General features: G+C 38.5%; 1 protein-coding gene across 1 annotated transcript; it reads left to right on the top strand.

Annotated features, from left to right (window-relative positions):
* Positions 1-2242: 2242 nt before the first annotated feature.
* Positions 2243-17225, top strand: LOC311081392 (pregnancy zone protein-like; the record flags this gene model as incomplete). The annotated part of the gene is made up of 33 exons (XM_084111933.1): positions 2243-2338; positions 4150-4336; positions 8815-8982; positions 9085-9137; positions 9271-9291; positions 9395-9560; positions 9663-9747; positions 9819-9930; positions 10010-10130; positions 10210-10562; positions 10647-10871; positions 10946-11158; positions 11237-11386; positions 12928-13077; positions 13167-13239; positions 13451-13628; positions 13709-13934; positions 14039-14162; positions 14235-14356; positions 14428-14479; positions 14573-14656; positions 14742-14918; positions 15033-15108; positions 15200-15356; positions 15443-15517; positions 15584-15746; positions 15822-16006; positions 16075-16296; positions 16378-16499; positions 16608-16689; positions 16779-16862; positions 16945-17050; positions 17126-17225. 33 exons carry the CDS (start codon positions 2243-2245, stop codon positions 17164-17166), a joined length of 4449 nt encoding a protein of 1482 aa, XP_083968059.1. The 3' UTR covers positions 17167-17225.
* Between the last annotated feature and the right edge of the window lie 7422 nt (positions 17226-24647).

Here is a 24647-nt window from a genome sequence, read left to right on the forward strand (position 1 = left end):
CACACACATAGATGGTCTCAGAATGCTTCATTGTTGGCACGACACAGGATTCATGGTAGCGTTCACCTTTTCTTCTCCGGACAATTGATTTTCCAAATGTCCCATACAGTTGGAAGGGGGCTTCATCAATTCACTACCTGTTCATCATTTCAGTTCAATCACCCAATACGCAATGTGTATTTAAGTTCCTCCTTTTCATTCAGTTGTGGTCTGGTATTGTTTGTGTAGACACTGTCACATGCTTGCCTTTGGATTACCTGATTTTTTTTTTATTAAAGAACTCGTTTGTAGAAAGCTGTTTGACCCTTTTTCATCATCTTCACCTGAACTAACCGTGACAGTACACTTGATATAATATGAAAAATAAACCTCTGCATAGAAAAAAATAATAATAATTCACACAAACTCTGTTTTTTGAAGACATAAAACATTCATTTAAAGTCCCCGTGAACCGGAAGTTGCAAACGACTTTTCTCCTGTGACGTATTTCCAAGTGAAACGGAATATTGAACAGAGGCCAGGGTTTTACTCTAGCGCTCCTCCTCTCCATCTCTCGCTCATTACAGACTAACGGTTTGAAGGGAGTGGTTAAGCGCTTTCAACCCAAGCCGTCAAACTGACGTCATCAGAAAAGGAACGCCATTCCAGACCGGAAGTAACTTTTCAGACTTTGATTAAAGATTACCATGGCAAACAATTGTTTTCTGTGTATTAACTTGCACGGATTAATTGTTCACAACAAGACTAGTAATATGCGCTAACAAAGTAAATAGGGTAAATTTTGATTTCATGTCGACTTTAATTTCTTTTAATCATGTGGAATTAAACAAACTTTTTGTCAACAAAAACAAAATGAGCTTTACTGATAAAATTAAAACATGGAAGAATTTTTTTGATTATTCCTTAAAAAATAATGTTATAATGATAATTTGTGTAGGGACCCCTAAAATAAATATGCCTTTTTTTTTTAAAGTATTTTAAAATATAGAAATTTGTGCTTTTAATTTTTTTGTTTGTTTCAATGTGATATAACTACATGTTTTTGTTTCATATCCAATGAGATAGTGTTGAATGTAAATGTACTATTGCTGGCCAGTGACTGTAGAGCAGGGATAGGCAACTCCGGTCCTGGAGGGCCACTGTCCTGCAGAGTTTAGCTCCAACCCTAATTAAACACACCTGAACAAGGCAATCAGTGTTTTCAGGATTACTAGATAGATACAGGCAGGTGAGTTTTTATCAGGGCTGAAGCTAAACTCTGCAGGACAGCGGCCCTCCAGGACCGGAGTTGCCTATCCCTGCTGTAGAGTATGATTAGTTTGTGTCACAACGTGAGTTACGTGAAGGAAGAGGAGCATCGCACATGGATTGAGAAGACGGTAGGCAATTTGACTGCTTGTGTTAGAAGCATTGTTGCCAACTTGGCGATTTTGTCGCTATTTTTACTGACTTTTCAGACCCCTTTATCGTCATCTTTTCAAAAAAGCGACTAGCGACAAATCTAGTGACTTTTTGGACAAACTTTTAACAACTTTCCAAATATCGCCAGCACTGCAAGCGTGAGGTCTTACTGAGGTCTTAGCAGGGACCAATCAGTGATCACATAACAGCTGCCTTCTCCTTTGTTTTTAATTCAAACCATTTAATTTGACCGTTTTTTTCCCTCAAACTCATATACACAAGCAAAAACGCATATACACACAATGTAAATTCAACTTTATTAAACATATGAACATAATATAAATATAAAAGGCGGATATATACACAAGCAAATATAAATACACGCAGCTAGAACATTACAAACATTTAAAATAGCAAACATGTCACACTCTAAGGTAGATTTACAAAACAGGAAATTTAAACAGGAATTTACAGGAAAGAATGGGAGTTAATTCCTGAATTTAAGGGCTGAAGCCCTATGTGGGCAATGACACAAGGGCTTACTGTCTGTACTGCAAGACAGACATTTATTGTGCCAAGTTGTCCGCTGTTAAAAAGCATGCCTCAACTCAAAAGCACAATAAAAAGTCCAAGCCCTTCAATCAATCCAAGCAAAAAACATTAACATTTGCTCTAAAAAATGCACTCTTGAAAACATGCAGAAGCAACCATGGCAATGGCGATTGCAGAGCATTGTTCCATTCTTTCTTGTGACCACATTGGTAAGGCATGCAAAGCTGCTTTTTCCGATTCTACTGCAGCCCAACATTTTTTTCGGATGCACCGTACCAAGTGTACGGAAATGATAAATGGGGTGTTGTCCCCATATTTCATTGAAAGACTGGTGGCTGATATTGGTGACTCCAAATACAGCCTCCTCCTTGATGAGAGCACCGATGTAAGTGTCTCAAAATACCTCGGAATCGTGATTCGGTATTTTAGTGAGGAGACAGCAAATGTGGTGGCCATACCCAGGCCTTGTTGAGCTGGAGGGAGGGGATGCTAGATCAATAGCCAGAGCTGTTCTAGCTTTTCTTGGGAAGTGTGGCCTCAAGGAGGAGAACTTGCTTGCCATTGGCACAGATAATGCATCTGTAATGACAGGAGTGTACAATGGTGTACACAAAATTCTTAGGGAGGAGGAAGGATTACAACATCTTGTCCTTATCTGCTGTGTGTGTCATTCACTGCAGTTAGCTGTAAGCTCTGCCTCCAAAAACACTCTTCCACGTAGTGTGGAATTTCTTGTAAGAGAAACATACAATTGGTTCTCTATTTCTCCAAAGCGCAGAGAGACATAAAAGGCTGTCTATCAAACAATAAACTGTGGGGAGAAGCCATTTCTGATAAGAAAGGTCTGTGCCACACGCTGGCTTTCCATAGAGCCTGCTGTGTCCAGAATCCTTGATCAGTGGGAGGAGCAAAAATTGCATTTCAGCCTTACCATTGTCAAGTGAACACTGTTACATGGCAGATGTTCTACATTCCATGTACAGTGACCCACAAAACCTCCTGTATCTAACTTTTTTTTAAAATCTATTATTAGTGAGGTGCAGTCCGCTGTTAAAGGTGAACTAAGTAACTTTTTTATCTTAACCGAACAGCTTCGAAGTCATTGGAATGGTTATATGACCATTCCATGTTTTCGGGTTGAATGGTGGTCTTCTCGCACCCCTCGAGCGCCTGTGAGACGAAAAACCACCCTTGCAACTTTGGGCCGGCGGGAAGCAGCTTCAGGAAGTATCGCGTGATATCAGGTCTCGCGATGTAACAAACTGCTTTACGGCACTGTACACATATACTATCTAAACATTTATATGCTAGCCTTCTGTGTATCATACATACCTCAGTAGACATGGATCCGTGCGTTCGCCGGGTTCTTTGAAAACAAATGCACAGGACCAGCGGGAGAAGATGGTAGGGGGGAGAGTCGCCGACGAGTTTTGACGACAGTGTTGTCAAATATCTATTCCGAAGCTGTAGGGGGAGCTCTATAGAGAAACTCGCGAACAAAAAGCGAGAAAACAGCGAAGAAATCGGCAAAGCTGCATAATGCTGCTTTAAGGCTTTTGAGGGGGAACAGTCAGATCCGGTCAAGCTGCTTGGCTGTTTAATGAGGCTAATAAAGTCTGTTTGCAGCTGGGTCATTAACCCAATGGCAAAAATTGATGTCCTAAAAGAATCAATAGATGGCCACATTTCTCCCAAGCCATACCTTGGCTAAATATTTGAGTCCAAGGCAGCACAACTAAACCTTTAACCAGAGGAGGAGGACTGTGTTTGAAGGAGATGTGTGCGCTACACCATCTCCTTAGCAAATGAACTGAGAGCGAGGCTCCCAGATAATTTGGAGATACTGCAGCACATGTCTTTGTTCAATGTGGGGGAGACACTAAACCACAACAAGAGCCTGACAGACAAATTTGCAATGGTCAAATTTGCAAATATTTTAGGATACTGCCCAGACCCACTTGATACAATTATTAATCAGTGGAGGTCTATTCACCTTCAGAAATGGGAGGAAACAACAAACATATTGGCATTCTGGGCTGAAGTTAAAAAGTACAGAGATTCAGCTGGCATAAACCCATATGAAGACTTGGCTTCTGCTGCAGTTTCAGTCCTCTCCCTCCCACACTCAAACGGTGAGGTAGAAAGGCTGTTCAGTCAAATGAGTGTCGTTAAAAACAAGCTGGCATGTCCCTGCAGACCCTCAGCTCTATTCTGTACATCAGATATGGTTTGAGGTTAGCTGGAGAAGCATGCTATGAGCACAAACTGCCTGATGAAGTGCTACAGCTCTTTGGAACTTCAGCTGCTTATTCTTTTAAGTCCTGTCCAGGCTCATCCTCTGCATCCAATATCACCCCACAGGAGGAGAGCACTGAGGGATCTTGTGGATTAAGATGAATTCGGTCTCGACATTCTAATGATGTGATCTGGAAATCCAAGAAAAGTTATTTTGTTTAAAAAAATATTTTCCAGTGTCTATGTACATAATTGTGGCACTCGTGTCTGCCAAATTATCACTTATAAATGTGTGGTTCGGTTAAATTATCAGAATTATCAGATTATAAAATTAGATTAGATTGACTGAATTGTGAGAATTTTTCTGTAAATATGTACATAGCTTGTAAATGTGCACAGTTTTTTTTGTTGTTGCAAATATGCACAGTTTGTTTGTACATATGCACATCATTTGTAAACGTGGCCAGATTTTTTTGTAAAAATACACAGTTGATTTGTAAATGTGCACAGGTTTTTTTTAAAGTAAATATAAACACATATTTTTGCTTTTTGTTTTCTTTTGTTTTTGTACATCTGCACATAATTTATAAATGTGCATTTTTTTTATTTATTTTTTATGCACATAGTTCGTTTGTAAATATATGTAATTAATTCAACCTAAGGTTTACCTTCTAGGGGCAGATTATCCTTAACATCTCTGACTGGAACTGAATATCATTGTTGTGGCTTATAGGCCTACGCTGTGAGAGAATAAGAAACACATTCTGTGGAATCTAATTGTCTCTATGAGTTATCAATGTACCTGTAAACTGATAATATCACACTGATATGCTGTCTAACTGATATGTTAGCAGATATGCTGTAATCAACTTACATGTATAGTGATTTTGAACAACGACTTTTGTCAAGGTTACAAATCCGGAAATTTGTCAATGCTGTGGAAGTAACTGCTGGTTAACATGTAACGTTAGCCTAAGTGTTACAAACTGCTCCGAGACACGTAGGTTGAGATCCAAATGCAGCTTTAATTAAGGGGCAATCCAGACATGTAATCAAATATACAGGCAATGGGTCAAAAGACAGGTAGGCCGTCCAAACAAACAAACAAACAAACAAAACAGGCAGGGGTCAGAGGCAAAAGAGTAATCCACGGAACAAGCAAGAAATCTAAAAGTCAAGAGACATGAAACCAGATAAAAAATGCTCAGAAATGCAGTGCAACATCATACAAAACTTCACAGTGAGTGAATGAGTGAACATGGAATAAATAGGCTGAGACTAACAGGGTAATGGGACACAGGTGGAGTCAGAGACAAGCGCCTCTCACTGATCTCTTTGTCCACTTCAGCTGGTTTCAGTCAGCTGGGTCTAAAGGAAAACGTGTTTTGGAAATTGAGCTAGGCTAGTGCTTTTTGTCCCTCTCTGCTATTATAGTTTTTCAAGATGGCAGAATGACATGGAAGCTTCCTGTCCCATGTAAATACAAATAAGAATTTTTTTGCTTACGAGGATAAGTCAGATCATTGGCAGAGGTCGTTTTACACCAATGAGGACATATTTATGAATAAAGACATTGATTTTAGATAATAAAATACTTTTAAAAAACTACCGTACCTTTAATTTCAGATGTGTAAATTACAAAACAGAATTTTTCAACCGTCTTGGTCGTGTCTTCCAGGGTCAATGGGTCTCCTGAGAATATTTAATTTCCCTTAAAAAAAAAAATATGAAGCTAAATGACACTAGTTTCCAGCTCTCTCCCCAAAATCTCATACTCTATACGATTTGTATTACACTTTTTCAAAGGATAATCTTGCTTTAAACTTTGAAAAGCATTCGTGAATGATCATAATTTGTGTATAATCCTGAGTTTATCCTGATGGTAATGTAAAGACGTTTTCAACTCCAACAATCTTTTGTAAACAGGGTGTTTTAACCTGCCTGCCTTAGCCAGCAACCCCACTTCTAAAAAATCCCCAGAAATGACATACCCAAACTAAAACAGACACAGTTTATGAACCCTTTGCACTAAAAGCACAAGTATGATCTCATTTGAAAACTGACTTGGCAGTTTACAGTACATTTAGAATTAATGAATGTCACAATTACATTTTTTTTTATAAATAGTTTCAAATTTCTGTAAAGTTATTTGAAATGTATTTTTTATGAAATATTTTCAATTATTGAATAAAGAACAGATTAATCATATTTTGTTGCAATCTTCTTTAATTGTCTCCAGTAAGTGCAGCTATCCATTATAAAATTGCATCTATTCATCATAAAAGTGCTTCACATGGATTATAGGGGGCTAATTCTGAAGTGAAGCGATGTGTTCGAGTAAGTAAAATATCCACATATAAAACTTTATCATCTTGTGGTTGAAATTGGAAAAGGTAGCAATGCTTCGCTCGTGGGTTAATTTGACGCCCATTGGAATGAATGGAATGCGAAGAATGCTTCAATACAAACAGAACATTTAAAAAAAAGCTAAAAATTCTAACTAACAATGCTAAAACTTTACCAAAAATTATTTTATAATGTCTGTATGTGTATCTGAATGCATACTGAAGAGAAACTGACTTTAGGCCCAGCGGAAACTGTTCATTTGCTCCATATAGACCTATAAGTCCATTTAGTGGCATGAAATGTTAGGTTATATAATTTTTTTTTCCCCACAGGAGTTCAGCAAAGACACACAATCTGTGATTTTTTTGAGATGAATTAAAAGGTTTATGCATGAAATTGTGAGTTATGTTGAATGTGCAATTACTATTTATTTATTGATCAAATCTAGTAATTTAAAGGTAAATAAAATAAAAAATAACAAAAAAATAAGAAGAAATTAAATGAAATAAGCTTTTTGAATATATATATATATATATATATATATATATATATATATATATATATATATATATATATATATATATATATGAAGAGTTCAGATGCAAAAACCTCTAAATGCCATCTGAAATTTTCATCTAGAATGATCATTTTTTATCAAGCTCGTATATTTAATTTCAATAATTTCACTTAAATGGCAATTAATAGGTCATTTTCATTGCCATTTAAGTGAAATTACTGAACTTAAATATACAAGCTTCATAAAAATGATCATTCTAGGAGGAAATTTCAGATGGCATTTAGAGGTTTTTGCATCTGAACTCTTCATATATATATATATATATATATATATATATATATATATATATATATATATATATATATATATATATATATTACCGTTCAAAAGTTTGGGGGCAGTAAGATTTTTAATGTTTTTAAAGGAGTATCTTCTGCTCACCAAGGCTGCATTTATTTGATAAAAAACAATTAAAAAAAAACAGTAATATTGTGAAATACCGAACCTGACTGTAGAGCGTGTGTTTCAGAGTTGGCAACCCTGTGATTAATTACCGGGGCTCCGCCCTAAAGATGTCCAGATTGCCTGTGAGTGCTAAATCAAGCTGTTCTGAATTATTAAGAGCGTTTAAATAACGCTGGCATCAGTGCAGCTGATTTAGAGTTAAGCTGTAGAGCAGTGTGGATCTTAACAGACGTGCTGCAGGGTTTCTGAAAGAGACTCTTGATTTCTGTCTAGTCTTGGATGATTGCTCTTCATGGCTGTGAGGGAGATTTGTGTTTGGAAAGGGCTCATTTTAGCCCTTTTCCTCTTTGCTGTTAATGGGCAGAAAAGGCCGTGAGTATCATGGGCTTTAAAGAGAACAGAAGCAGCCTAATGTTTATACTGATGCAGTTTTAAAGATGGCTAAATTAATTCCCAAAGCTTTAACCATTGAGTTCATTGATCGTGTTGTACCTTGTGGTCAAATGATGAATGGTGCTCACTGAGTGTTCATTAAGAAGGCTTATGTGTCTTGTTACAAGTCATTGTTGAAATGAGTTTCTTGTTCCTCATCAACAAAATGTTTTTGTATGTGTGTATGTATTCACATTACAATTTGGTGCTCTAACATAAAACCTAGAGCTGCATGATTAATCGTTAAGAGATTGTGATCTCGATTCAAACATGTCTTATTCTTAAATTAAATGTCACTTAAGTTGGTTTATTAAACTGTTGGCAAAAAGTATTTATGAATCACTCTATCAAACTTATTTTCTTTTTCTTTTTTTTTCTTTTTTTTTGAAATACACTACTATTAATGATGCTAGAACTTTTATTAAGTAACATGTTGTTTGAACCATTACCTCTTCCTGGAATAAAGTGTTCACCCATAATCATGCAGAGCTAATACCACCCCAACAGGGCTATTTTTGATGCACAGACCTGGCAACCCTGTGGCAGCCACTTCCTGTGTATGTTCAACCAACATGTAAATGTTTTGACCTGATTCCCTTTGGTTCCTGAACTTCATGATGTTTACACAGGGTATTCATGGTGACGTTCCCTGCAGTGATTGAAACTGGATCTAATGCCAAATTGTGTGCAAGTCTTCTGAAACCCCAAGAGAGTCTCACAATGACAGTTTCTCTGCTTGATGAGGAAAATGGGATGACTCAACTTGTGCAGCAGGTTTCTTCAAAGCCATTTCACCAATGTGTTTGTTTCCAGGTCTGTTTTTAGATGCTTTTTTTTTGGTTTTTTGTCTGGTTTGTTGGTAACAGTTCCTCTACAGGCTCCTCAAGTAGATGGAGATTCTGTACAGACAATGAAGGTAGAAGTCCAAGGGAAGGTCTTCAAAGCGACTGAAGAGAGGAAAGTCATGTTTAGACGTTACCTGCCTTTGACCTTCATCCAAACAGACAAACCCATCTACAATCCAGGACAAACAGGTGAGCTGTGAATGTCCCTTGGTTGAATATTAGAGGTGTGTAAAGTCCTTATGCTACAAGTTCTGATTGTCTTTATCTGGGCCTTTATTGCTGTTTTTGCAGTGAATTTCAGAGTTGTCACCATGGATGCCAAATTTGTGCCTATTGATCAGATGGTAAGGACTGGCCATGAACAAATTCCAATTTTATTGCAGCTTATTTTTGTGCACATCTTTTTTTCTTCAAGGACTTTGCTACATACGTTTATGCTTTTTAAATGCATAATATTCCTGTCTTTGTGTTTTACAGTACAATCTGGTGGTTGTAGAGGTGAGCATTTGCCCCTATTCAAGTCTTTGAACGGAGCTAACACAGCTTTTTGTATTTTTGCTTTGTTTGCAATGTTTTTCTGAGCAGTTCATTGTTTTAATAGGACAATACTAATAACCGAATTGGTCAGTGGACCAACATTTCCTCAACGGGTTGGATTTTGCAGCTTTCTCACGAGCTAAACCCAGAGGCTCAGATTGGGATGTACACACTAAAGGCTTTTATTGGTGACCGAACAATCTCCCAGGTTTTTGAAGTGAAAAAATATGGTAAGCTGTTATGAACATTGTGTATTTAATGTGCAATAAATCAGTTCAGTGACAGATCTGAGGTCTTACAACAATTTTTTTTATTTTTTATTCCTGGTCTAGTTTTGCCCAAGTTTGACGTGACCGTAAACACACCACAGATGTACAGCGTTGCAGATGTGGGACTGAAAGTTGAGGCTTGTGCCAAGTGAGTCATGGTTAATTTTCTTGTCTTGTGGTTGGACAGTTCTTGATCTTGTTCCTTGTGACGTTTTCCAGATACACATATGGCCAACCTGTACCCGGTCAAGCCTTGGTGGAAGTATGTCGTGAGCCATTTCCATATGCTGTGGTTCCTGAGTTGACCCGTTGCTTGACTCAAACCGCAGAGGTGTGACTCCTGACTTGCAGTGGAAGGTTTTTCTTCTGCTTGTGCCTGACTTAATTGTGACTCTTTGTTCTGCTACCAGATGAATGACACAGGCTGTGCCTCCCTTACCATCGATACATCAGTGTTTTTTAACACCAAATTTGAAAATAATATGAAAGATGCACTTCTTGTAAAAGTGAATGTCACTGAGGAGGGAACAGGTGAGCTATTGGCTGATCTGGACCAATGACATGCGTACAAAGGAAGCTGACTTTTTTATTTTTATTTTTTTTCTCCCAGATGTACTGGTGTCAAAATCTGCAACAGTGTCCATTACATTTGAAGTCGGCAAGGTCACGTTTGTGGACCTCCCAGATTATTTTGAACCTGGATCAACGATTAAAGGAAAGGCAAGTAAAAGTTCTCCCTTTGTTGCAGAAGACTTCACATTTGTTTCCTTTTCTAACCTTGATTCCCAACAGATATCCGTGTCCCGCTTTGATGGGACTCCAGTTGCAAACAAAGCGGTTTATCTCCTGGATGGTAACAGCTGGCCCAACAAACTGCTGCAGAATCTGACCACAAACCAGAAAGGACTGGCCTCGTTCTCCCTCAGCACTGCTAATCTTCCTAAAGCTGCTCTGAATCTGATGGTACGATTTGCTCTGTTTTGTGAAATGTAGAATTCTCTATCTCTTTTGCTTGGCAAGAAACCCATTCCATTCGTTGTTCCCCAGGCAAGTGCGACTCCAGCAGTTGTCAGTGGTTACAAATCGCCATACTTCACTACAGATACAAGGGTTGTTCAGCTTCTCCAACCTGATGCTTCCAGTAACCCATCTAGTGAACTGACTATAGTGAAGCTCGAGCAGCCGCTCAAATGTGGTGCTGCGTTTCCAGTGACCGTGAAGTATTCTTTTGTTGGAGAGGCCGGCGACTACACTGTTGACATAATCTATATGGTGAGTGGAGATCAGGTTTTTTTTTTAAATAAACATTGCTCTCGCCTGTTTTTATGCACCTTTGTTTTTGTCAGGTCCTGTCCAGAGGATTGATCGTCCTGCATGGATTTCAGACAGTCACAGCAAGGGCTTCTAATACAGTCACGAGCGGCTCTTTGACGTTCCAGCTGTCTGTCAGTGTTGATGTGGCTCCAGTTGTGCAGATTCTGGTCTACTGCGTTCTGCCCAGTGAGACATTTGTTGTTGGTAGTGCGTCGTTTGACACAGAAACTTGTTTACAAAACCAGGTGTGATTTGTACTAGCATTTACTACCTTCATCTGGGGTATGATGACATGTCCTACAGTGTGTTGGTCCTTGTTCCAGGTGTCTCTACAGTTCTCTCCTGCTACGGCCGTTCCTGCTGAGGAAAATGTTCTGACTGTCTCTGCTGAAGCAGGATCTCTGTGTGGCATCAGTGCTGTAGATCAGAGCATCTGGATCTTGGAGCCAAGAAGGCGTCTGAGTGCGAAAATGGTATCCATGTGCAGTTGATTTTAAATCCTTTTTGATCTTGCTTGACATTGTAAGGACCATCCATTAGCCCAACGACGGAATCCAACGGCCTGGCGAAGGGTTTAAAGCGTGTATGTCTTTTCAGCGCTCCAGTGAAGTTCACTTAATTTATTGGAATTTAGTTTTTGTATTACTTTAGCTCTACGCTTAATCTGACTCCAATTTCAAATGATAATCAAATTTAGATTGTATTTCTGATTAGAAAATAATCATAAATATTGATTATGAATTAATTTAGATCTTTGATTATTCTGATTATCCCATACTTTCAATTATTCGTTCATTACGGACCTAGTGTCACTTTGAGACGTCACGTCGCGACTGCGCGCTCACGATCACAAACTAGCCAGTCCTGAAATAGTCAGAGGGTGCAGTACAAATATTTTACCCGATGCGGCCGCACACTACAGACCCATAGGTGTAATTTATATAATATTTGCAGCATACAACATGCTAAGTCAGGGAATAGTCAGAAATCAGAAGGTCTTCCTAAGATGTGCCCCATGGTCCATTCAAAGTGCCTTCAGTTTGATCTATTCTGGACAAAGATTTGCGGAAATACCAGACTACACATTAATCTACTGGAAATAATGATTTCAGAAGAATGCAGAATAAATCAAGGTTAACATTTATTTGTCAGGTAAAATGTATCATGCCAATTACAGAAGTAAATTATTAAAAGCCTATTTAGAAAATATATGACATTTACTCAAAGATGACTCTAAAAGTAAGTAATGTTTTCCTGACGAAGACACAGTAATGCGTCAGGGCTTCCCAATCAGAAAGCACTGAAACATTACTATGGGGGCTGGTAAAAAGTCCCAAAGTGTATTCTATTCCCTCACCTTAAATACCAGATCAGAACAGAAGGGGTTAAACAAATGTTTAGAGTTGTTTGGGCCAATCCATGTACCCCAGGGGGGTAGCACCTGGTTTCTTGAGATGTAAAGAGATATCAGCCAGAGAGGAGATACAGGATTCTCCTAAGTTCTCAATCTTTTTCATTAAACCAATGACTGAAATGAAATTTAAGACCATTTTACCAATCGCACTGTGCCCTTTAAAATGACACCAAACATGAAAAGGGAAAAACAACATATTCACGATACACCATCATATATATATATATATATATATATATATATATATATATATATATATATATATATATGGGGGATGCAGAGATAAGGACAGTTTGGGCAGGACAGTGTCCTGTGCTCTCCCTTTGCTATCTTCTGTCCAGGGTGCATTTTACTGCTTTATTGCAGGGTGTGTTTTGTTTTAACTGGAAAATCAGTTCTTACAACATTCAGGTTTAACTTGAGAATTTAGTAATGCTGATGGACTAATTGGACAAACCTATGCATTATGCAGCAGTTATGATAGCATTTTTACTGTACACATTAACACCTAACATTTATAAACTGACCATAACATGCCAAACATTGCATATAGTTAAACAATTTTCCAGAAATGTGACAAACACTGTTTTATGGTCATAGGTGTTTGACTTGCTCCCGGTGCGATCACTATCAGGTTACCCAAACAGCGTTCAGGATGAACCAGAGTGTCTAGGCATTCGACCCCGTCGACTTGTTCCGATAAAGCCTCCCTACGTTGCTCCTACAAATCAAGCCTACACAACCTTCAAGGTAGAAACCTGTTCATGACCATATAGTTCCTAAATAATACAGAGTCATTGACTTTGAATCTGTCTTGTTTTGACTTGTCTCTCTGACAGAGCCTGGGAATGAAGATCGCAACAAATCTCCCTGTACGAGCCCCTCCGTGCCCGCTGTATCCTAGATTTCCAGGTAGTAGGTCTATGCAAATGGGGAATTCTTTTGGGGAAAAAACAAAATTCTGCATGAATTGCCTTGAGTTAGTTTATTACACGTTCTTTGTGGATCAGCAAATTCTGATGTTTAATCATATTTTTATAAATTAAAAGAGGGACCGTTATGGACCTTGTTTATTGTGCAGACACTAAGAAGGTTAAGTGGATGTAAAATCATGTCTCTCCAGTGATGGATGGCCGTCTTGCTCCTATTCGTCCTATGGCTATGGCTGAAAAGCCTCGGGCTCCTGCTCCTGCTGAAATTGCTCCTCCAAAAGAGGAAGTGTCACCTCCAGCACTTTCTGCTTATGTGACTGTCAGGACTTACTTTCCAGAAACATGGCTCTGGCAGCTTGCTCAAGTGGGGTTAGTGAAGCATCTTGTTCCTTCTAAAGCGACTTGCGCACATTTTACTCCTGTTCCACTTTTTTTCTGCTGTCATTCAGAGACACTGGATCCACACGAGTTCCCCTCACTGTTCCTGACACCATCACCACATGGGAGACTGAGGCGTTCTGTCTGTCCTCAAAAGGTTTCGGTCTGGCTCCTCCTGCTCTGCTGACGGTCTTCCAGCCCTTCTTCCTGGAGCTCTCCCTGCCGTACTCCATCATCCGTGGGGAGTCTTTTGAGCTGAAGGCCACAGTCTTCAGCTATCTGTCCAAGTGCATCATGGTCTGTCATGATTATTTATTTTTTTTTTATATTTTTTTTTTATATAGGATCTTTATATTTATATAGGTCATGTGTCTTTGCTCCATGTGCTGTTTCATTGGCAGGTTAAAGTAACACCAGCTTCATCCACGGCCTTCACTCTTAAACAATATACTGATCCGTATTCATCCTGTCTTTGTGCCAATGGGAGAAAGACCTTCAAATGGGTTCTCTCAGCTTCTGTTCTAGGTCAGTTTTGGATGGCCTCTCTCTAAATTAGACAGGAAGTGAGCAACACCTAATATACTTTTGTCACTGCAGGAGCTGTCAATGTGACTGTCAGTGCTTCAGCTGAAGCATCCCGGTCTCGATGTGGCACTGAAGTCGTGACTGTGCCTACGAGAGGACGCATTGACGAAGTCACTCGAAGTCTACTTGTCCTGGTGAGTTTACCAGCCTACTGGAGTTTGATCATGGAGATCATGCTGCTTTACTGATGTTTTTGTTTTTATAGCCTGAAGGAGTTGAAAGGACAAACACCCAGAGTTGGTTACTGTGTCCCAAGGGTTTGTTTGCACTCAGTGATTCCCGAAAACATTCTCCCTGTACAGCCGAATATTAGCCAAGTGCTCTATACAGATCCCTTCTCTTGTCTGCAGGAAAAGATCTTTCTGAAGACGTGACTCTGACATTTCCAAAAAATGTTGTTCAAGGATCAGCTAGATGCTCCGTTTCAGTCCTTGGTAAAACATTTCTTTGAGTAGAAACTGACAGGTAATATTTTGCAGAATAACTTTTCTGATGTGGGTTTTATGTTTGACCTCATAGGGGACATAATGGGTCGTGCGCTGAAGAATCTGGATCGGTTATTAAAGATGCCGTATGGCTGTGGAGAACAGAATATGATTGTTCTTGCTCCCAATATTTACATCCTGCTGTACCTGGAAGTCACGGGGCAACTCACCGCAGCCATCCGAGAGACCGCCACAGGCTACCTTAAGAGCGGTATGGATGATCAAATCCACTTTACCTTTGTAGGAGACTAAATTCCAAAGAGGTTTAGTCCTCCAGTCTAACTCCCTTCCTGACCAATTTACATGTGGGTTTTGCCCCAATCAGGATACCAAAGACAACTGAACTACAGACATAATGATGGTTCATACAGCACGTTTGGTAATGATGAATCGAATACATGGTGAGTTTCGCTTTGTTCTACTGTTGTGTGTAATCTGTTGTGGCACCAGCAGTTTGTAAGTTCAGTTTGTCACAACCTTTTTCACAACCAGGTTGACCGCCTTTGTCATGAGGTCTTTTGGTCTAGCGAGGCAATTTGTCTTCATTGATCCACATGTCCTGCAGAGTGCAAAGGATTGGTTGATCAGCAAGCAGGGTTCAGATGGCTGTTTCATTCAGCAGGGAACTCTGCACCACATCGACATAAAGGTGCAATACATGTTTCTTAAACTATGCCCTAATCAATTGACTTGAGATGAGGCTGTTCTTCTAAATCAAATGTGGTGGTGTTTTAGGGTGGTGTTGGTGACGAGGTGACCATGACTGCCTACGTTGTTGCATCACTGCTCGAACTAGGCGTCCCCACAATGGTATACGCATCTCCAGTAGTTCTGTGAGTTCCTTGCCGATTTGTCTGATACTTGTTTTGGTTTCAGGATCCCGTCATTATCAACGGTCTGTCATGCTTGAGGCCTGTCATTGGGAATGTGGGAAACACTTACGCCACAGCTCTGCTGGCCTACACCTTCAGTCTAGCTGGAGATATCACCACTCACTCACAGCTTTTAGCTTGCTTGAACAACCTTGGCATTTCTGATGGTGAGATTTACCAGCCTCTTGATTTGTTCATCAGGTTCTTTGTCATCAACTTTCTCCCCTCCATCTCATCCTAAGGCTCTAAGGTCCATTGGTCTCAGACGACATCTGGTGATACTCTGGCAGTGGAGATCAGTTCTTACGTGCTTCTAGCGGTTCTCGCTGTTCAGCCTCTCACAACAGCTAATCTGGGTTATGCTAACCGCATTGTCAACTGGCTCGTGACCCAGCAGAATCCCTATGGAGGCTTCTCCTCCACCCAGGTGCCTCTGACTACCAAACATGAGTGCAATCATTTATGAGCAGTCTTTAATCTGGTGCTTGTTTTTAGGACACTGTGGTGGCTCTTCATGCCCTGTCGGTGTACGCTGCTCAAGTGTTCAACTTGGATGGCTCCAGCACTGTTACCGTACAGTCCTCAGTAGTAGGAGGAGACTCTTATAGCTTCAAAGTGAATCGGGACAACAGGCTGCTGTATCAGGAGAAGCCGCTGAAGAACGTTCCTGGCAAATATAGTGTTAAAGCATCAGGATCCACTTGTGTGTCTGTGCAGGTCTGTATCTTCACTCCCTCAACTTCTGTTGTGCACATCCAAATCTTACTGTGCTTTGTTTGCTCTGCACTCATACTATAGGTTGCATGTTTCTACAACATCCCAACACCTGTTAAAGTCTCCAGGACGCTGAGTGTTGAAGCGCAGGTGACTGGAGACTGCCAAACACTTGGTACAGATCTCATGTTGAACTTCACGGTGACGTAAGAACCTTTCACTTTGTGTCCTGAAATCAGCTAATGTTTATGACTAACAAAGATGTTCTTGATCCTGTTGACTAAACCTCTTATTTCCCCATCACCCTCATTCAGATACAATGGTGAAAAAGCAAGCACTAACATGGTTATTGTGGACATTAAGCTCCTGTCAGGCTTCACGGCAGATACGTCACTGGTTCGTATGCGTTCAAGATGATTAGAAAGTCCAGAGATGCTTGAAGCTCCTTCAGTTGTAATTTTGTATGTAAATGGTCTTTTCCTCAGCTTGGCTCTTCACCCCAATCATTCGCTCCGCTTGTGGAGCGAGTTGATTCTGAAGATGATCATGTCCTAGTTTATCTGAAAGAGGTGAGCCTGTACACTGGAAATATTACTAGCTGCCATCTCAAGTGCTGTGTATGTGCTGCAGTTCATTCGTTCGTTCTCGCAGGTTCCCAAAGGCATCCCCATGAGTTACACTCTGCAGCTGAAGCAGGTTCTTAAAGTGAATAATCTCAAGCCAGCAGTCATAAATGTTTATGACTACTATCAGACAAGTAAGCTTTCATCCTTATGCTTTGCCCTGGCTGAATTGTTAAATTATCCAGTTTATTTTCATGTTCCTCTTTCAGGTGATTCATTTGAGGCAGCCTACACATCTCCCTGTCCATGATTTGATTCAGTACTGGCTGTAGGACATGTCACTTAAATAAAATAAAATAAATTTTATACAAGTTATCTTTGCCTCCTTTTGTTGCTGATCTGTGTTTGTTTGGTGTTCATGAGTTATTTGTCATGTAACTTCAAATCCTTACAAGACTGAAGTGTTCACTCAGGCAGTGATGGTTAAATTGTTTTTGGACTTGTTTGACTTTAGACTGCAATTAAGTGCTCTTCTCCTTACCAATCATGGTAATGGGCAATTTTTCTATAAAAGGATTCAGTTATAGACTATCCAGTAAAAAACAAACAATTGTGGAATTTAGTTGAGTCATTATTCTGTGCGCCTCAGTGAAGCGGTTTTAATTTGAATTGTTTCATGTGTGTAATCTTCATTATGGAACATTACTGTATGTCCTATTCTCGACTATCACATTAAGCTTCCCTTTTCAAATACCCTTCATGTCCAGCTTCTTGCTCACTTTACTTGTACTCATTTGCTCTTACTTGTTTTCACTACAAGTGCCTTGTTTCTATTTTTATTCAAAATTAAATGTTAGCAATATGGAGTGCCAAACTCTTGTAATTTCAATTTCATTCAGACTGGCAGCCAGAGGGTGCCCTTTTAGGAAATCCTTTTATGGGATAACCTGACTATGTATAAATCAATCAAAACCCACAGCAATCAGAACAGCGTGTGGGCAGAGTCTTGCAACAAGTGCACAGCACCAGAGTAATCTTGATGCCAATTGCAAAAAAAGGATTAGTAGAGGCTACAGAATCAAATTCACATATTACACCATTTAAACATTATTCAAATACATAGGCTAAAGAGTTAGGCTACTAAAACAATAACACTTGTTATAACACTTCAAAATGTTATGTTAACATTTTGAAGTGTTCCGTTTAAATTTTTCATTTCAAAATCTGAGGTGAGTTATTGCTTTTATAGTTAGAAAGCTGGTTGCACTAAATATTCAGTCACATTACAAGCTTTTAATATTAAGCACATAAATTCAGATAATCATTGCCACAATTTGTGTGTTCCAGCATGACGTTGCAGAAAAATATAAATTTTCTAAAATAGAACTGTCACGTTGTGGCTGGTCAAGACAAACTCTTAACATGGAAAAGATACCTTTATCACACGTCACGTTAGTCGACCAATTTTATTAGTCATAGAAAAACTCCGTGGCGAAATCGCAGGCTCTAATGGACAGGGCCCGGTTTCCCAAAGCGTTCTTATCTCTAAGTAGTTCTTAACCTATTCCTTAGCCTCTCTCTTAACCTTATGGGACGGTTCCCGAAACGTTCGTACGCTAAGTATATCTTTTGTAAGTTACACTTTCGTAAGGTTGGTCTGGACCACTCTTAGCTTTACCTTATCACTGTTGCAGGTCTATATGAATATAATTCTGAAGTTTTAATACACCCAGACAGTATTAAATTAGGCTAATTCAAGTGTTTTCATGCAAAGAATAAAATTGCCATTACACTGATTGTTGTTCGATTTTTAATATTATTATACAATATTATTCATTTAATTAAAACGCTCTTTTAAAGGCCAGTGAAAGCATAGGCTACTGTCAGTTAAGTCCTATTCGGACGCTAATATTGTTTCTCATGGGCTCGTCCGGTATTTTAAACATTTACAGGGGTAAGTCGGTGATTTTAGTGCCGTCCGAATCCATAATATCAGTGTTTTTCTCACCCAACCCGCGTAAAAATCCCTGGCCAAATTAGTACCTTCTGTTTTTTGACAAACAGGTCGTGTGGTAATTTAATTGCCGTCTGAATCCACATCTCTGAGTTTACAAGAGATTCAAAATTCACGGTTTAAATCCTTTTTGATCACTGCTGAGCACCGTACGCAAGATGTAAACTTTTATTACTGAAATGCTGGAAAGTATTTACAAAAACAATATTTCGTCGCAGCTCCACCTCAGCGAACAAAAATGGGAAAGAGAAGGCACGTACATTTTTGAAAAGGTTATTGTGGCAGCAATATATGTTACAATTTTAAAATATGTAGGCTAGGCTATTATAGTTTGGATTATTTTTTATAATATCCAATAATCATAATAAATTGCAATTTCAACTATTTCTGAAGTGCTTCATTTATAAAGATCACCGCTTTCTCACATAAACAGCCCCTGCACGAGAGAATAATTGATTTTCGAGCCATCGATATCAAACAATTCAGGACCATCGCCACGGACAGCGCCGTACAGCAGTTGCTAATGCTACATCATTGACTTGATCTTTGTGGACAAAAACACAAAACATTACCAATAAATTATTAAAATGTTTAGACAGTCTTTATTTATTTTATTTTCATGAAGCATTCACAATCATTTTGTTTGCCAGTGTGCTGTGGCAAGCTTTATGTTTGTGTGCTGATTAGGCTATGTATTTTATAAAGGCACATTATGATTTATGGCTTAACCCTCTACCACATGGTGTTGACATGGCAACATACTGTTCATTTCCTTGCCATTGTCTCATTAAGAAAACAAGTTGTTTTTTTTTTTTGTTTGTTTTTTTTGGAATGATGACACTTTCAGTTAAGCCAAGGATGTGCTTTGGTTAGGTCACATGACATGCAGTTTTTTTTCTGTGGACTTCTGCTGTCTCTTGGCAGTACTTTCTGAAAACAAACTAAAACATCAGTAACAGACAAGGACCAGCCCATAGATCACATAAACAAAAAATCATAAACATCATCTCAGGTAAGTTATGACATTCACCACTCAAAGTTTTTATGAAATTAGTTTATGGTAAATGGATCAAATGTCTGTGTTGCCAAGCGGCAACACTGCAGTTGTGGAATGATATCATTGCAATAGTTTAGCTAGTTACACTGAACAAAATTATAAACGCAACACTTTTGTTTTTACTCCCAAGACCTAAGACCTTTACTTTGTGCACAATAGGCCTATTTTTCTCAAATAGTGTTCACAAATCTGTCTAAATCTGTGTTAGTGAGCACTTCTCCTTTGCCGAGAAAATCCATCTTACTCACAGGTGTGGCATATCAAGATACTGATTAGACAGTATCTTCAGCTCCAAGATCGTCTGAGATCAGCCACCCGGACAGCTGCTGCAACAATCCCTTTACATAACCAAATAATTTCTGCACAAACTGTCAGAAACCATCTCAGGGAAGCTCATCTGCATGCTCGTCGTCCTCATCGGGGTCTCAACCTGACTGCAGTTCGTTGTCGTATCTGACTTGATTGGTCAAATGGTAAATGGACTGCATTTGTATAGCACTTTCACAGACCTATGGCCACCAAAGCGCTTTAGATAGCCTCACTTTCACCCACTCATTCATACACCGATGGCAGTGTCAGCCATGCAAGGCGCCATCCAGCTCGTCAGGATAGGGTTAGGTGTTTTGCTCATGGACACCTCGACACTTGGTCAGGTGGAACCGGGGATTGAACCACCAACCTTCTGGTTTGTAGACAACCTACATGAACAACTGAGCCACTGCCGCCCCAAACTCACATTCGATGTTTTCACTGTAGAGGGCAGATGGCAGACATCGTGTATGCCGTTGTGTAGGTGAGTGCTGATTTTTAACACCCATGGTGGCGGTTGGGTTATGATATGGGCAGGCGTATGTTATGGTTAGCCTAAGGCATACCTGTGCAATAATCATACTGTCTAATAAGAATCTTGAAATGCCACACCTGTGAGGTGGATGGATTATCTCAGCAAAGGAGAAGTGCTCACTTACACAGATTTAGACAGATTTGTGAACAATATTTGAGAAACAGGCCTTTTGTGTACATAGAAAAAGTATTTGATCTTCGAGTTCATCTCATAAAAAATGGGGGCAAAAACAAGTGTTTATAATTAAGCTGTAACCACAACATTAATGCTAGTGATATAATGTTGATTAGTCATATGTTTTAAGGACTGCCAAGGCATTTGTAATATGGAAAAAAATCTAATTTAAATGGAATTGTTTCCACTATTGTATGTTGTTGCCGTATTCAGATGACACATTCATAGAGTTTGACACTAAGCTAAGCAAACATACTATCTTACAGCTATCCCTGTTGCCAAGAGCATTTTTTTATCAATAATTTGAAAGGTAATTTCACATAAGATCATTTGAATATATATATATATTTTAAGAAGGGCCAAAGCAAAGAACGGTAAGTGAGAGGTCTGATCAAAGAAATGTGGGATTAAAATAGTTTGAATAAAAATATGCCAGTAAAACAAAGTAGGGTATGGGTTAACATGTTAAATAAATCTCTCTTTTCTTTGTTCTACCGAAAATATGCTGGGAGCCCGCTGTTTCTATATAAACAAGCTTCACTTTTACGTCCATCTTATTGACAAATTATGTGATCTTATTTCACAGTTGTTGCTCATGTTGAGGTTATTTCTGCTTTGTACAAAGTTTGCTTCGTACATTTAGTTTAACTGCGTCGCTAAGCTGAGTGTTAAAAATAGGCGTTGACATCTCTGCCATGATTGAAATAAAGCACGCTCTGTAACAAAAGTATCCAAAAGTGTGCAGTGGGGTTGGCAATTTAAACACCAACCAAGTTCTCAGACATAGACCCAAGTGTGAAACCAGTAGCGCAGCCGCCTCGGATGCATTCCGTTTAAGCTCAAACAGCAACATTATACAATAACTAAAGTTAGAAAAGTGAAATCATAATCAACCATCCCTTTAAGTAGCTGTAGGCATAGGCCTATGCGTTTGCATATTTAATAAATATGATGGAATATAGTTAACTTTTTGTTAATGTCTTCAATGAAAAATGAAAATGTTGAGATAATTATGAATAAAAGAAGAAAACAATGTCAATAATAATGAGCTATTAAGTGATGTAGTGATTTTATATCCAGGAAAAGGGGGTATGTCGTGTATCAGTATTGCTGGGGTTGTTTCAAGTATCAGTCACAAGAGGGAGCTCGTAAAGTGGGGCAGTGGGAAAATCTTCAGTAAAGAAGTGAGAGTTCACATAGTAGAAACCTAAAAGCATGTGTTTGTTTAATTAAGTCAGAGATGTAACACAACCTCCTCAAGATGATTTAATACATCGAGGAGTCTTTCCTCATGCTCCTCCAATGTAGCACCTAACACAATGAGTTCATCAAGATATACATAATCAGATTCCTTGACAATGCTGGTGCTGTTGTGTGTGGCTTGCTGTCGGATGTTGTCTAGTCCCTAGTTTGCTTTACTCTGTTGTTATTCATATATGAAAAATCTCTCTTAAGTTTAAACTCTTAATGTTACAACCTAGTGCAAACAATCTGCTGTATTAAGCATGAAATGGCTCATATTATTCATCTCCATTTCTGATGTCGATACCTGGCTACCTGTGCTGCCCATCTAAAGCAAACACTGATCTCCATGATGGTGACCTAAAACAAAACATTTTCAATAAGACATCTACAGCTAAACCTCTGTTAATTCTCAATAAGAACTTCTATAGACATGACAGAAATAGTCAGTCTGGTCAGTAATAATTGAATGCTGGTAATGCTGTTCATTCGTGGAGTTTTTTTTTTAAATCAGATCTTGAGAGAGTTAATGCCTTTTATCTTCAGTTCATCTAAGGTTGTGGCTAAAGCAAGTTGTAGTTTGTGGTGTTATTTCTATTTATTTCAGTGCTTGTTCACAGCAGTTGTTTGGATGATTGAAATAATGTTCCAGGAACATCATACTGTTGTAAAGTTTTTCTTTCTTCAAAGCAAGAACCAGGAGACGTTGGGATCACGTTCAAACAGAAGTATTCTTTATTGAGCGCGGCTGAGGATTCGTCCAACATAATCTAATCTAACATAACTTTACATGGTATCTTATAGGCATTTTAGGAGGAGGGACTTTTGGGGGTGGAGACAAATTCAAACAAAGCATGTAAATGAGTATACAGGTTAAGGTAACACCCTAGACTGAGGGTCTAGCCAATCCTAATCCGAAAAGCCATTTGCAGAACAAAAGGTGAGATTCTCAGTGAATCATTCGTGTGCTAATCCCATCAGTTCTGAGTGATACTGGGACTCAAAGAGCCATTAAAGACAATGAGGAGAAAACAGGAAAGGCAACTTTGCTGAGCAGAATCATTATCTTACCCTTAAACACTAAATACAATATTCTTTACCGTGATGTTATGTAAGGAAGCATATTTGAAATAGATTCTTAAATTTGAATCCTTCAATACTAACCTTTAAACATTCAGGAAACATTTTTATGTTCTTGGAATGTTACAAATCCACATTCCTAGAATGTTTCATTTTAAACCGAAATTAAATTGAAAGACTTTTGAGGAACATTATACCTTTTAAAAAATGTTCCTCTAACATCAAGAAAACTATACGTTCCCATAAACAACTCTGAATATTTGGGGAATGTTCCGGTAACACTTTATTTTGATAGTCCGTTTGTTGAGACTTTACTAGTTATTAGTAGCCATTCAGTAGCTTGTCAACAGTGCATCAGTTGACATTCAACAACACTGTTTCAACAGACAAGTAACATACATTTAACTGACTGCCTATAGACTATAAGGTACAATTCAAGTGTTAATCTACAGATTTTACGAAAAAGTGCCTGTTGACTGTCAATATTATTTTGCAACAGGTTATTAACCAATTGTCGACTAACTTTCAATTGTCAACTAACTTTCTGTAGATTGAGTACCAACAACTCAAGATCAATCTGTCAGTTAAAAGTCAACAGTCATGTCAGCATATGAAGTATATGATACTGTATATCCTACTCAAGGGGTCTTATATGCATCAAATTAATAATTATTTTAGCTGATTTAAAACTGTTTTTAAAAAATTGTTAACCATTTGTAGATAATCTGTTGATAGTCAACTAAAGATTAGATCTGTTGCTTGTCAACAAATAAATTGTTTATGATCAGTAGACTATTAATAGACATTATCCACTAAGTGTTAGTAGATACATTTTAGGACTATCTAATTAAAGTGAAAAACAGTTTATATCAGTAGAAAGTCTATAACCTATCAACAGATTGAAAACACTTTTTTTGTACGTTTGGATAGATGCTGAAACGTATGATACAGACATGTCTGCAACGTAGAATTATTACGAATTCACAGCTACAAAACGTTTACGAATCATAAAGATATCTGTATCATTTCCCTTATACTGTTTTATAGATAAATGTAAGTTCCCTTAACCCTACTCCCAAACCTAAATATAAATTACTCATTTTATACAGAATATAAAAAGAATAAAACACTTTATGGACAGAGATGTGTAGGGAAATGCCAGTTTTATTAATAGCATTACAATATATTTTGAGCCACTAACATTAATCCTACTCCTGCCCCTAAACCTACCCATAACCATTTCTTAAAACTATGCAGGCTAAAATTATGAAAAAACAACAACAGATGTGTAATCATAATAATTTATTGCGAAAATGTAAATCGGTACCAAAAGTCGCTCAAATGACGATGTGTTGCAGTCCTCTCTGGCAGTATATAATA

Source organism: Abramis brama (genome assembly GCF_963993115.1).
Source record: "Abramis brama genome assembly, chromosome: 1".
In the NCBI taxonomy this organism is placed as follows: domain Eukaryota; kingdom Metazoa; phylum Chordata; class Actinopteri; order Cypriniformes; family Leuciscidae; genus Abramis; species Abramis brama.